This window comes from Anolis carolinensis, unplaced genomic scaffold (genome assembly GCF_035594765.1).
Source record: "Anolis carolinensis isolate JA03-04 unplaced genomic scaffold, rAnoCar3.1.pri scaffold_13, whole genome shotgun sequence".
In the NCBI taxonomy this organism is placed as follows: Eukaryota; Metazoa; Chordata; class Lepidosauria; order Squamata; family Dactyloidae; genus Anolis; species Anolis carolinensis.
In genome coordinates, this window is record NW_026943824.1 from 17,397,486 (window position 1) to 17,410,362 (window position 12,877).

The 12,877-nt window shown below is 40.2% G+C and overlaps 1 protein-coding gene across 4 annotated transcripts in view; it reads left to right on the plus strand.

Moving 5' to 3' along the window:
• The first annotated feature begins 308 nt into the window (after positions 1-308).
• Positions 309-12,877, plus strand: part of luc7l (LUC7 like) — a 28,923-nt gene continuing 16,354 nt past the window's right edge. The window contains exons 1-6 of one of the 4 annotated variants that reach the window (XM_008121037.3): positions 309-492; positions 7,394-7,488; positions 8,346-8,444; positions 9,547-9,657; positions 11,024-11,167; positions 11,685-11,861. In XM_008121037.3, the coding sequence (XP_008119244.1) occupies positions 432-492; positions 7,394-7,488; positions 8,346-8,444; positions 9,547-9,657; positions 11,024-11,167; positions 11,685-11,861 (687 nt within the window). In that variant the 5' untranslated portion in view covers positions 309-431. Of the gene's footprint in view, positions 493-6,306; positions 7,489-8,345; positions 8,445-9,546; positions 9,658-11,023; positions 11,168-11,684; positions 11,862-12,877 lie in introns of those variants that run through there. The other 3 variants (XM_003227713.4, XM_062964276.1, XM_062964277.1) reach the window with 3 other exon arrangements.

The window sequence follows — 12,877 nt, forward strand, 5'->3', positions numbered from 1 at the left end:
AAAAATGTGTTGGATAATCAAGAACGTTGGATAAGCGAATGTTGGATAAGTGAGACTCTACTGCACCTTGAAAAGAAAACAGAAAAGTTGTCTATGTATAAAAACAAGAGAATGACAATGTTCCAAAGGAATGCTATTGGAATGCGATGGCACGCTGGGAGTTGTAGTTCCGGCGACGCAGCCAGCCTTCTTCAATGGTGGAGGCGAAAGGCGGTGTCGAACTACATCCCCCAGAGTGCTTTGCGCGGGACAGAAAAAAGGCGAGCGAGCGGAGAGGACGTTGCTGTGTGCGCCCCGCCCGCTTGTGTTTGTTTCCCATCGTGCCCCGCGGTGGCTGAGGGAAGAGGAAGAGAGCGCGTTTGCGGCCTAGTCGTCTCTCTCTCGCTCTCTCTCGTTTCCAAGGAGACGCGGGATCCTTCTCCGCCGCCATTATGTCCGCCCAGGCCCAGATGCGGGCTCTGCTCGACCAGCTCATGGGCACGGCCCGCGACGGTGAGAGGCGCCGCAAGCAGGGAGGGAGGGAAGGAAGGAAGGCAGGCCCGGGAAGGGCGGGGACGGCTATTCCGCGGGCCCGAGGCCTACCCCGCCTCGCCTCCGCCTCACAGGCCTCCAGGCCTCGACGTGAGCCTCACTCGCGTATGGCTCTGAGGGAACTCTGTAGACACCCAGAGGCGCCCCTGCTCTCGCCTCACAGTCCTCGCCATTGGTGTGCTTTTTCTTTTAATGTATTGCTACTATGAGGCAGGTGCACTCTGCATAGGCCCAGAGGCACTCTGGCTCGAAGCCTTACCATTGGTTATTCTCACAACAGGAGCCTCCGGTGGCCTAGGGGATAAAAGCCTCGTGACTTCAAGGTTGGGTTGCTGACCTGAAAGCTGCGAGGTTCGAATCCCACCCGGGGAGAGCTCGGATGAGCTCCCTCTGTCAGCTCCAGCTCCATGCGGGGACATGAGAGAAGCCTCCCACAAGGATGTTGAAACATCAAAAAACATCCAGGCGTCCCCTGGGTAACGTCCTTGCAGACGGCCAATTCTCTCACTCCAGAAGCAATATAATAATAATGTAATAATAATTTTATTCTTATGTCCCGCCCCATCTCCCCGAAGGGACTCAGGGCGGCTTACATGGGGCCAGGCCCAGACACAACAATATAAAAACAAACCAATAAAACAAATCAAACAGACAAGAAAAGCAAGTAATAAAAACCACATACAAGATAAAATGATAAAATCATGGATTAGGTTCAAAGGATCAAGGCCAAAGTGCAAAATGCAAATATATAAATGCAAAATATACTAGTTTTGCTCCTGACACGAAAAAAAAAATCCCACAACTGTGTGCTTTATTGATGTATTGCTATGGGGGAAGTATGCTCTGCCTAGGCTCAGAGGCACTCTTGCTGCCGCCTCACAATTCTCCAAGCCCTGTCATCGGTTATTCCACACATAATAGGAATTGTGGGAGTTGAAGTCCAAAACACCTGGAGGGCCCAAGTTGGCCCATGCCTGGGCTATTCCCACAACTCTGCTTTATTAATATATATTGCTGTGAGGTAAGTGCACTCTGCATAGACTCAGAAGTGCTCTTGCCTCACAGTCCTCGAAGCCTTGCCATTGGTTCTTCCCACAACTCGGCTTTATTAATGTATTGCTATGAGGCAGGTGCACTCTTCATATGCTCCGGCACACTCTGCCTAGGCTCAGAAGCACCCCTGCTCTCGCCTCACAGTTCTCCAAGCCTTGCCAGTTGTTATTCCACAACTGTGTGCTTTATTAATGTATCTTGCTATGAGGGAGGCGCACTCTGCATAGGCTCAGATGCACTCTGAATAGGCTTAGATGCACTCTACATAGGCTCAAGTACACTCTGCATAGGCTCAGAGGCGCTTTTGCTGTCTTCTCACAGTTCTCCAAGCCTTGCCATTGGTTATTCCACAACTATGTGCTTTATTAATGTATTTTGCTATGAGGGAGGCGCACTCTGCATAGGCTCAGAGACACTGCAGAGTCCCAGACACACTCTGCATATGCTCAGAGGCATTCTTGCTGTCATCTCACAGTTCTCCAAGCCTTGTCTTTAGCTTTCCCCACAATTCTGCTTTATTAAGGTATTGCTATTGCTATGAGGCAGCTTTATTAATGTATTGCTATTGGGAAAGTGCACTCTGCATGTGATCAGAGGCACTCTTTCTGTCCTCTCACAGGCCCAAAGCCTTGCCGTTGGCTACTCCACAACTGTATGCTTTATTAATGTATTCCTATGAAGGAAGTGTATGCTGCAATGGCCTGTAGGTACTCTTGCTGCCGTCTCACAGTTCTCCAAGCCTTGCCATCGGTAATTCTACTTTATTAAGGTACTGCTATGAGGCAGGTGCACGCTGCATAGGTTCAGAGGCACTTTTTCTGTTGTCTCAGCCTAATAAAATCCAAATTATCTGCTTTGAAGTGGATGATCAGGCAGTGTAGACTCAAGATCAGGGATCCTCACACTTTTTAAGTAGAGGGCCGGTCCACAATCCTTCAGACTGTTGAGGGGCTGAATTATCATTTGATAAAAAATACAAACAAATTCCTATGCACACTGCACAGAAACAACAACAATGAAAGAACAATACAATATGTAAAAATAAAAACAATTTTAACCAACGTAAACCTATCAGGAAGTGTGGGCCTGCTTCTGGCCAATGAGATAGTTAAGTTAATTGGGATTGTTGTTGTTGTGCCTTCAAGCCATTTCGGACTTTGGGTGAGCCTAAGTCTAAAACTGAGGGCGGGTGCCAGGTAAATGACCTTGGAGAGCCGCATCCGGCCCACAGGCCTTAATTAGGGAACCCTTGCTCAAGATAATCCAGTTCAAAACAGATAATATGGATCATCTGCCTTGATATTCTGGATTATATGGCATTCTGGAATGGCCCAGTCTCCAAGCCTCACCAATGGTTATTCCCACAACTCTCTGCCTTTTAAATGTATCTTGCAATGAGGGAGATGCACTCTGGATAGGTTCAGAAGTGCCCTTGCTGTCGTTTCACAGGCTCGAAGCCTTGTCATTGGTTATTCCCACAACTGTGTGCTTTATTAATATATTGCTATGAGGGGCGTGCACTCTGCATAAGCTCAGAGGCACTCTTGGTTTTGTCACAGAGTTCTCCAAGCCTTGCCATGGGCTATTCCCACAAATGGGTGCTTTATTAAGCTATGAGGCAGGTGCACTCTGCCTAGGCTCAGAGGCACTCTTGCTGTCGTCTCACAATTCTCCAAGCCTTGCTATTGGTTATTCCACAACTGTGTGATTTCTTAATGCCCTTCTACACAGCTATATATAACCCAGAATATCAAGGCAGATAACCCACAATATCTGCTATGAACGGGATTATTTGAGCCCACCCTGCCATATAATCTAGTTCAATGTGGATTTTATGTAATGTGTGGAAGGGACCTCAATGTATATTAATATGAGGAAAGTGCTCTAGGCATATGCTCAGAAGCACTCTTTGATTTCACAGGCTTCTGGCTTGACACCCTGCCATTGGTTTTTCTTAGAGATTATTATACAGGATGCCACTGAATGACTGAGGCCCCTTCCACATAGCTGCATAAAATCCACATTGAACTGGAGGATTTGTCCCTGAATGATAAAAAACAAAAATAATTGTTACAAACACGTGTGTTTTTTGGAAATATAACCCATAGATATTTTTTTCAGGATTATGTGTGAAAAAATAACATCCCTCAAATGGCCACCATCAAATGAAACTCCTACATTGCCATATAATCCTGATTATCAAATCAGATAATCCACCTTATCTGCTTTGAACCAGATTATGTGAGCCTACACTGCCAGATAATCCAGTTCAAAGAAGGTAATGTGGATTTTATATGTCAGTGTCAGTGGGGCCTTAAAGAGCTACAACTTTTTCAAACCCTTCAGGCCCCTTCTATACTGCCATATAATCCAGTCTTTCAGTGGCCACCCTGTATTACATTGGTTCTGCCAGGGGGGTATTATTATTTATGGCTTATTAACCTGTAACCTACCTTTTCCCAAAATTGATCCAAGGTGGTTTATTATCAACAAAGCTTGGGGGAGAGAAATACAAATGGCAATATATGTTTGAATAACTATGGATAGAAAATGCACTCAGTGAATGCTGAAGAGTCACTCTTGATTTCCTTTTGCTGGATCTTGATTCAAACCCTTCCTGTTGGGTTCTGCCAAAGGGAAAGCCCTGCTTGCTTTTAAGCTCTTGAGCAGCATGGTTATGATTCCACCAATGTACAATTTATTAAGATTACATGAAGTGGCTTATTATAAAAAATTATTATTATTATTTGTTTTTTCTCTCCAGAAGGAGACTCAAAAGCAGCTTATATTAAAAGCATTTTGATAAAATTTAAAATAGACAAATATTAAAGCAGATTTAAACATCAATGTTATTTTTTAAAATCACAGTTAAAATCCATAAAAACATAATCAAAGCTACAGACCATAGTACCCCCTGACTTGATCTTAAAGCCTTTTTTTTAAGCTTTGGGAAAATAAATATAAATGCCAGTACATTTTAGTATAAGTGAAGCATTCAGTTCCTGCTGTTAGTGGTTATTCACTATGACATCTGCTACCTTTTCCCCAGATTATAAAAGTAGTTTAAGGAGAATGCATATAAATACCAGTCTCTTTTGGAATAAGCAAAGCATACGGTTCATGCTATTAGTGCTTATGATTGTTCCAGTGGAGCTTCCAAATGTAGAGGTAAAGTTCCTCAAAATATCACACACATAGGGGAAACAACATGCCATATTTCTTTGACCCAAGACACAGCTCCCCCCTTGTATAGACATCTCTAAAATTGGGGTGCATCTTAAAATCATGAGTGAGGATCATCATATACGTATATTGTGTTGCATCAATTCTAAGATGCACTCCCTCCATATTAACACCTATAAAAATGGGGTGCATCTTAGAATCACGGCTGAGATAGATTTTCATATGTATAATTATATACTGTATTTCTTCAATTTTAAAATGCACCTTTCCCCCATATAAACATCTCTAAAAATGGATTGCATCTTACAATTTGAGGTGCTTTACTTATATATAAACCATGCTTTTTTACCCCTGTTAGCATGGATTTAATGTGCGCCTTGCAATTGATGAAATACAGTACAGTATATAGCAGGCATGGACAGTTAGGAATTGTGGGAGTTGAAGTCCAAAACACCTGGAGGGAGGGCAGAAGTTTGCCCATGCCTGGTATATAGCTTTTTTTCCCTCCGTTGGTGGTACTGAAATTACTGTGCGCCTTACAGTTGATGATGTCAATTAAAAGTTGGAAAAATAAGGTATACGGGCTGTTGCCTTTGCAACCTTCTGTTGGGTTTTCCAAGAGGCTTTTAGTCTTGAGTTATTCTTTGGGGATAGATAAGATTTTTGGCGACAGGACAACAGGAAGTGGAGCTAGAAGCCAAACTGGTCAGGCTGGGTTGCTTCTGCTGTGAGCTCTGGGGCTGGCCAGTGTGGTGTTGGCTATCGTCATGCAGGCAATGAAATTCTTCATAGGTAAATCATGGTGACAGGTGCCTAAACAGGACAGCCAGGCCCTCGGCCCCTGCGTCATCGCGTCATCATCGCACCCTCTTGGTGTGCGAAGCCAAAGGCCTGCCAAAGCAGGTGGTGTGCTCCTTGACGTAACATCTGATCTCTGGAAACATCTGCTCAGTCACATAAAACACCGGTACAGATGGTGCAAGTGTCAAAGCTTTTAGAGTAAAAGAAATCTGGTGTGCTCTGTTTTAAGGGTTCAGTGGAAAGCATAAGCAGAGATACATTTCACATTATTTTTCTAAACTTGCATACTCAGAGATACCTAAAATGTAAGGCTTTAATTGCCAATTGTGTCAGCTTTATGTAGCTCATAATGTCTTGAGCCATAAGCTTGACTTTATATGGTGAGGCTTTTCTCTTGTAGACTCACCTGTAGAGGTAATGCTTCGTGTATAAAAACACGGAGGTAGGCCTGTTCTTCATAGAAACAGGATTTTAGCGTGTGCCCCAGGAAAACATTATTTCCCATGGAAAGCTGTGCATTCCTGAAAAGGTTTGTATTTGCTTCCTACCTTCCTTGAATTCGCAACTAAAAGTCTGACACATTTGCAGAACTCTGCACATAACTTTTTGCACTTGGTTTCGTAAATGAATAAGTGCTCGTTCTTTCTTTGTGTAATTTTGAGTTGCTTTTGAATTGCTTCCCATATTTTTATTTCATACAAACTGAACAATTGTGGCCCCTCTATTTTATTTATAAAGGTTCAGTGTATCTTTGCCTGCCTACATCAATCTGCAAGGGAGTTGCAGAAAAGCCTCATGTTCATCGAGCCGTGAGTCACAACCAATTTTTAAAGCTGTTATAACAAAAAGAAAGTGTTTGCTGCTTTTTTTTCAGAAGTAACTTTAAAAGTGTAGCTTAGAAAAGAAGGAAAAAAGAGTTTTAAAAACCATTTTCAGTAGGCACAACATTAATCCTGGATGCTTGCAAATCCTGATCTTTAGTCATACACAGACTAGCTTTTTAAAAACAATTGTCACATACCATTACCACTTTGCCTTTACTTTTTATGTATCATTCCCCTGACTTCCTTACTGCAGGTATTGGGCAAGAAAACTTTTCCTTTAAAACTTTTCAACAGCGGGCATAAAATTCTGCAGCTGAGGTCTTGAAGAATGCAGATGGGTATAGTATGTGTTGGAGCTCGCAGTGTGTATTAACTAACTTTTTTTTTAGTTTTGCTTGTTTTAAGTGGCTCCCAAATGTACAATGTTTACTTGGGGGTGGGAAAGGGGAGGGATAAGGCAGATCCTGCTTTCTAGAACAGCTCCAGATATCTTGGCAGCCTTTCCAAATGCACTGTACGATATACATTTATGAATACTCAGTCTTTAACTGAAAATATACTGAATTCATAAATGGCTGCCTGTTAAAATATACTCGCTATGGGTCTGTCTTGTGATCCACGGCCTTTGGGCAGTGTGTTCTGATTTCTATTGAACCCTCGTTCTCTATGTAGAGAAAAAAAATCTTTCTGTCGATTTGATCCAGATGCCCCTCTTTTGGCTCTGCTGTCTTTTTATGTAGATGTCTGGCAACCGACATAATTTTGGTCAGCACCAAATTAGTAAGTGGTGCATGTGACATTAAATGCAGTGTTTAGTTCAGTTCTTGGTTGTGAAAAGAAAACGAATATTCATAACTTATGCTTTTAGAGTTTCTCAGCTCTTCTGGGGTTCGTGAAGTATTTAATCTGCATAATGAAATAAATTTAAAAGTATCACAACTTGCCTTTCGTAGATAGTACTTTTAATGTTTTTCGTATTTATAACCAAACATGAATTTCAGGCGATGAAACCAGGCAAAGGGTGAAGTTCACAGATGAGCGAGTCTGCAAGAGCCACCTTCTGGATTGTTGCCCACATGATATTCTTGCCGGAACGGTACGTACTCTTTCTCATGACATTGAGATACAGTTGTCAAAAGACTTTGTTCAATATGTGGTTTGGTTTGCTAGCTAAATCATCTTTGTCATCTATGTATCCTATGTATGTGCTTGAACTCCAAAGTCCAGCAATAGCAAGCTGAAAGGCAACCACTTCTTTAGAATAAGGTCATTATTCTGGGATAAAATGGAGATGTGCTTTGAGATATTTAAATATAGAAAGAATAAGAATGCTGCATAAATACATACATATTAGGAAATGTCAGGCTTGTTGTTAATGAAAATAGTTCTTGTCTTAATCAGATAGATACACAGGGAATATAACCATAATGCAATAAAAACAACTCAACAATATTAAGAGTCAATAATGCTATAATTGAAACCTTAAACAGAATTAGAATGCATGCCAAGGAGACCTTTATATTGTTGTCACTGTCTTCATGTTGCATTTTTGCTCTTTACATGTGTAGTGTGCTGTATGTGCCCAGATAATTCTGGTTTGTGAGTGATTTAAAAGTAAAATAAATATATTCCCTCAGGGAGAAAGAGAGTAGTGCACTTATGTCTGTTTAGTGAAGTCTTTGCAGAGATGAGTTTCATACTGAAAGCATCCTGGTCCATACGGCGTTCTCTTAACAGGCATTCTATTACAGGCCTCGGTGAATCTCTGTGGAATGCAATATAAAATTAATAGCAAAAGGGTGTATCATATAGTAACCTGCAGAATCATTCAGATCATTTTCTTAGTTAATCACCAGCAACTATGCTTTATGCTTGTAATGATTTAAAGGAGACTGTAAGTTTAAAGAACTCTGATTTATTGGGATTTAAAATTATTTTTCTATTTTTTAACAGCGCATGGACCTGGGAGAGTGCACAAAAATTCACGATTTGGCACTAAGAGCGGATTATGAGATTGCAAGCAAAGAAAGGGACCTGTTCTTTGAGCTGGATGTAAGTTTTCCAAATTTCTGAAAATGATATGTGCGTAAATTAGGCAATAAGAGTACAAACATTGTTGCTAATCTTTTGATTCTTTGTTTACCTGAACTTTCTGCTGGAATTGTGAGCGTGGGTACTCTATGCCACTTGACAATTTTATGTCATTTATTTACTGTGCAGCATTCTAGAAATTCACCAGGGATCATATGTACTATGTTTTTTTTAATATAGATTTTTATTATTTTCTAAGTGATATTTACAGCGAAAGCGAGGAAAACAAAACCGTGGGGATCATTATATACTATGTTTTAATAAGTAAATCTCTTACTCTAAGAGGCTTCTGAGGCTATTCTTAAAACAAGAGTTTTCATATAACTGCTATTTATCGATCCCAGATGTTCAGTGTGCCTTATTCTTAGAATTATGGCAGGTTACTTAGTAGTTTCTCCACTGGAAATTGGATAGTTATTTTATTAGTATTGTGTGCTTGAATTAGTTGACATTATTCAAAGGATGACACTACACAAGATGGGTTAGAAGATAATTCTCTGAGTATTTAGTCTATACATCATTTTAAAGCAGGGTTGGTCAGCTTGGCCCAGGCCATTTTTAACAATCCCAGCACCTGCAGTTCAATACACAGAGCCAACAATAACCCACTTATTCAGCTGTTTTTATGAGGTTTTTTTTTTCTAAAACAGTCTAATTAGACTTTGTTTTTTTAAGTATACTGTACTTCAAAAGTCAAGAGTTCTTTAGCAATACTTCTGCAGTTTCTATTGTTTGTCTATTAGTGGGGTGTGTATTTTGCCTCCATCATTGGTAAGAATGGTCTTCAGGCAGGAAAATGGAATGTCAAGGAGAAAAACAGATTTAAAGTTTTATCTTTGACATGCTTATCTTTCTGAAAATTGAGGGAAGCAATTATACACCTCTGCTTTTTAATCGGGACGGAGCTAAATTGGTAAATGGGAGGGGGGAGTAAAATGATTATAGATGAGCATTCTCAAAAAGCAGGGAAGAACAAGGTGATACACACCAGTGTCTGTGTACGTATTGGGAGCGAGAGGGAATGGCACATAGAGTATAATTTCCCCTGTTTGTACCTGTACAGGCAATGGACCACTTGGAGTCTTTCATTGCTGAATGTGACAGAAGAACTGAACTGGCGAAGAAACGGCTTGCAGAAACACAGGAAGAGATCAGTGCTGAAGTGGCTGCCAAGGTATTCCCACTGTGTCAAATCATGTGTCATGGCCTCCTGTGCAAGCCAGAAGGGCTTTAGTACAGGTATTCCAGTTAAGAAACTAAGCATGTTCCTGGGCATTGCTTCTTCAATGGAAAATTTAATGCCATACTTTGCTGAAATATGTTGAACTGCTCTTCTTTTTTGTCATGTGTATGCCTATTTCTATTTTTTTATAATATTTCTTCCTCTGGTTCCAAATTTTAAGTCAGGGAAGGAATGCCCAGGAACGCATCTACTTTGTGATCACTGAGGCACACCTATAGTTGATACCCGCTTGCGCTGTTATCAGAGTCCCTCAGTAATGATCCACTTCTCCTTTCTTAGATAGTCGCAGACAAATCACTGATCTTCAGTACTCATTGCGTTGGGGTTGCAGGACAGATTTGGGATATGACAGTGAATGGTCTTTTCGGATACTTCAGCTGGGAAGACACCTTGGTCTAAACTGAAATGCTAGTCCAGCTTATAGTAGGCTCATTGAGTGAATGGGAGTTTGGTGAATCAGCATTTATACAAGAGTATAGATTTCTTGGGTTTACTCTCATTGGGATAATTTCAGATAGAGATGGTCTAGTGGCTGGTGCCAGTCCCTGCTAGATTTCCTGGGGGGAAAAATTGTAGACAATAGAATCATAGAATAATAGAGTTGGACGAGACCACATAGGCCATCTAGTCCAGTCCCCTGCCATGCAGGAAATACAAAGTACCCCTAACAATGGGTGCAGATTTACTGGGACCTGGTCCATTATAAATGCTGGTACATTCTGGAATAAGTAAAGTGGTTCTCACATGAGATAATTTGAGATGGACTGATTCAGGTCCCTTTAAACTCATTTTAAATATGCAAATTCAACCAGTGTTGTTTATTAGTTCAGTTGCTTCCAACTCTTTGTGACCTCATGGACCAGCCTACGCCGTTGCCACTCCCAGCTCTTTCAAGGTCAAGCCAGTCACTTCAAGCATACCATGGTATCCTTGAAGTGCAACCAAAAGAATATTTTTTAAAAAATGTTAGCCCCAGCCACAAATTTACTAGTCACATTTCAGTCGTGCACTTAAACCCTTGGTGAAAAATAATGAAAGTCTCATTTGGGTCAGAAAATGCCCGGAATTAAAGCATTCAGTGGATTTTTTTTAAAATTAACCTGACTGTATGATGATTAAAATAGCTTAAACCTATTACAATATAAAAAGAAAATCAATTGAGTCTACTTTATCAGTACTGAAACACCTCTCTGAATCTTTCACAAAATAATCATAAAGTACTTTCCATTGAATCGGTTTATTGAGACTAAAGCCCAAAATATAAAGATGTCTCATTCCTAAAATCCTCCCTTTCTAGGCAGAAAAGGTTCATGAACTAAATGAAGACATTGGCAAACTCCTGGCTAAAGCTGAGCAGCTGGGAGCGGAAGGGAATGTGGATGAGTCCCAGAAGATATTGATGGAAGTTGAGAAAGTGCGAGCAAAAAAGAAAGAAGCCGAGGTTTGTGTTGTTTCCATTATACTTGAGCAAAACAAAAACGAGGTGATACATATTACAATGATTCTGTTTCCTTGTGACTTTATGTATAAATAATTTGTTTGGATTTGGCAGTAAACTAAAATTAAACTTCTCCAAATGATGATAAACTGTATATTTTGGAGCTTATTTATTTATTTTATTTATTTATTACAATATTTATATCCCGCCCTTCTCACCCAACAGGGGACTCAGGGCGGCTTACAATAAGACGCATATATAAAAATTATACAGTGCAGTATAAATCAGTTAAAAATTATTATTAACTTACATCAGTATTCATAAAACACATTATAAAATACTGGTAGGCGTGTTATTCTATATTTCATTTGACATATGTTGCACAGTGACCACTTGGAATACTTCTGGTATGTTAATTTGAGTAAAAGTGGTAAATCCAGTAACATTTGCTCAGAGGAAGTAATATGGAGAAAAGAAAGGATCCGAGTCTGGATGCTAAGCTACCTCTGCTCTTTCACAGGAAGAGTACCGCAATTCCATGCCTGCGTCCAGCTTTCAGCAACAGAAGCTGCGTGTCTGTGAAGTCTGTTCTGCATACCTTGGTCTCCATGACAATGATCGTCGTCTTGCAGATCACTTTGGAGGCAAACTGCATTTGGGCTTCATTCAGATCCGCGAGAAGTTGGACCAGTTGCGGGTAAGAACAGGAACTCTCCAGGCAAAAAGCACCTGCTTTGCATGTAGAAAAGTCTCTGTTCAGTATTAGTTATTTATATATCTATCTACCCCACCTGTTTCCTAAAATAGACTCAAGGCTTGATAGAGAGTATTGAGTTGAAATATTATACCTGCTATAAGACAACTTCCTTTTTTCTTTACACTTCTGATTGAGTTCTATGTTTTGCCCGCAGCTTATGCCAGTCCTCTGAACTGCGCATAATTTTGCATAATCATTCCCCAGATTCTGCTTTGAGTCCCGTTTGCTTTGAGCACTCAAAACAGAAATGTTAAGCAAATAAACAACCTAGAATTAGAACAACTTGCTAAACCACTCAAATATGCGAAACAGCAACACTTCCAAAATGCAAACCTGGAAAGTGGCTTTCAAGAAAAATTAGGAAAAAAAGACAAATGCAACATGTCGCAAAATTTGTGTGGAGGATAAATGTTATTTGACAGACCCAAGAAATATTAAAAGCAGTTTAATTAATTCTACAAGAAATTTTACTCAAAAGATCAAATCAAGAAAGAGGAGATAGTGCACTTCATCAGAAGACAAAAATACAAAAGATTACAAACCACCAGAGAGAGATTCTAAACAAGACAATTAGGGAAGAAGAAATACTTCAAGCAATAAAGCTATTAGACTCCAATAAAACTCTGGGACCGGATCGCCTAATGACAGTCAATTACAAAGCCTTTGAAGAAGAATTAACACCATACCTTAAAAAACTGATGAATCCTAAACCAAGAGAAAATGCCAGGAACATGGAAAATGACCAACAATATCATGATCTATAAAGAAAACTCAAATCTCTCAAATGTAAAAAAAAAACTATAGACCAATTTCACTACTAAATATTGATAACAAATTATTTACTAATATCCTAGCAGACCGACTAAAAACATTTTTAAATGTTGGATTAAAGAATACCAAACAGGTTTCCTCCCAAACAGACACCTCAAGGACAATGTGAGAAATATAATTGATAT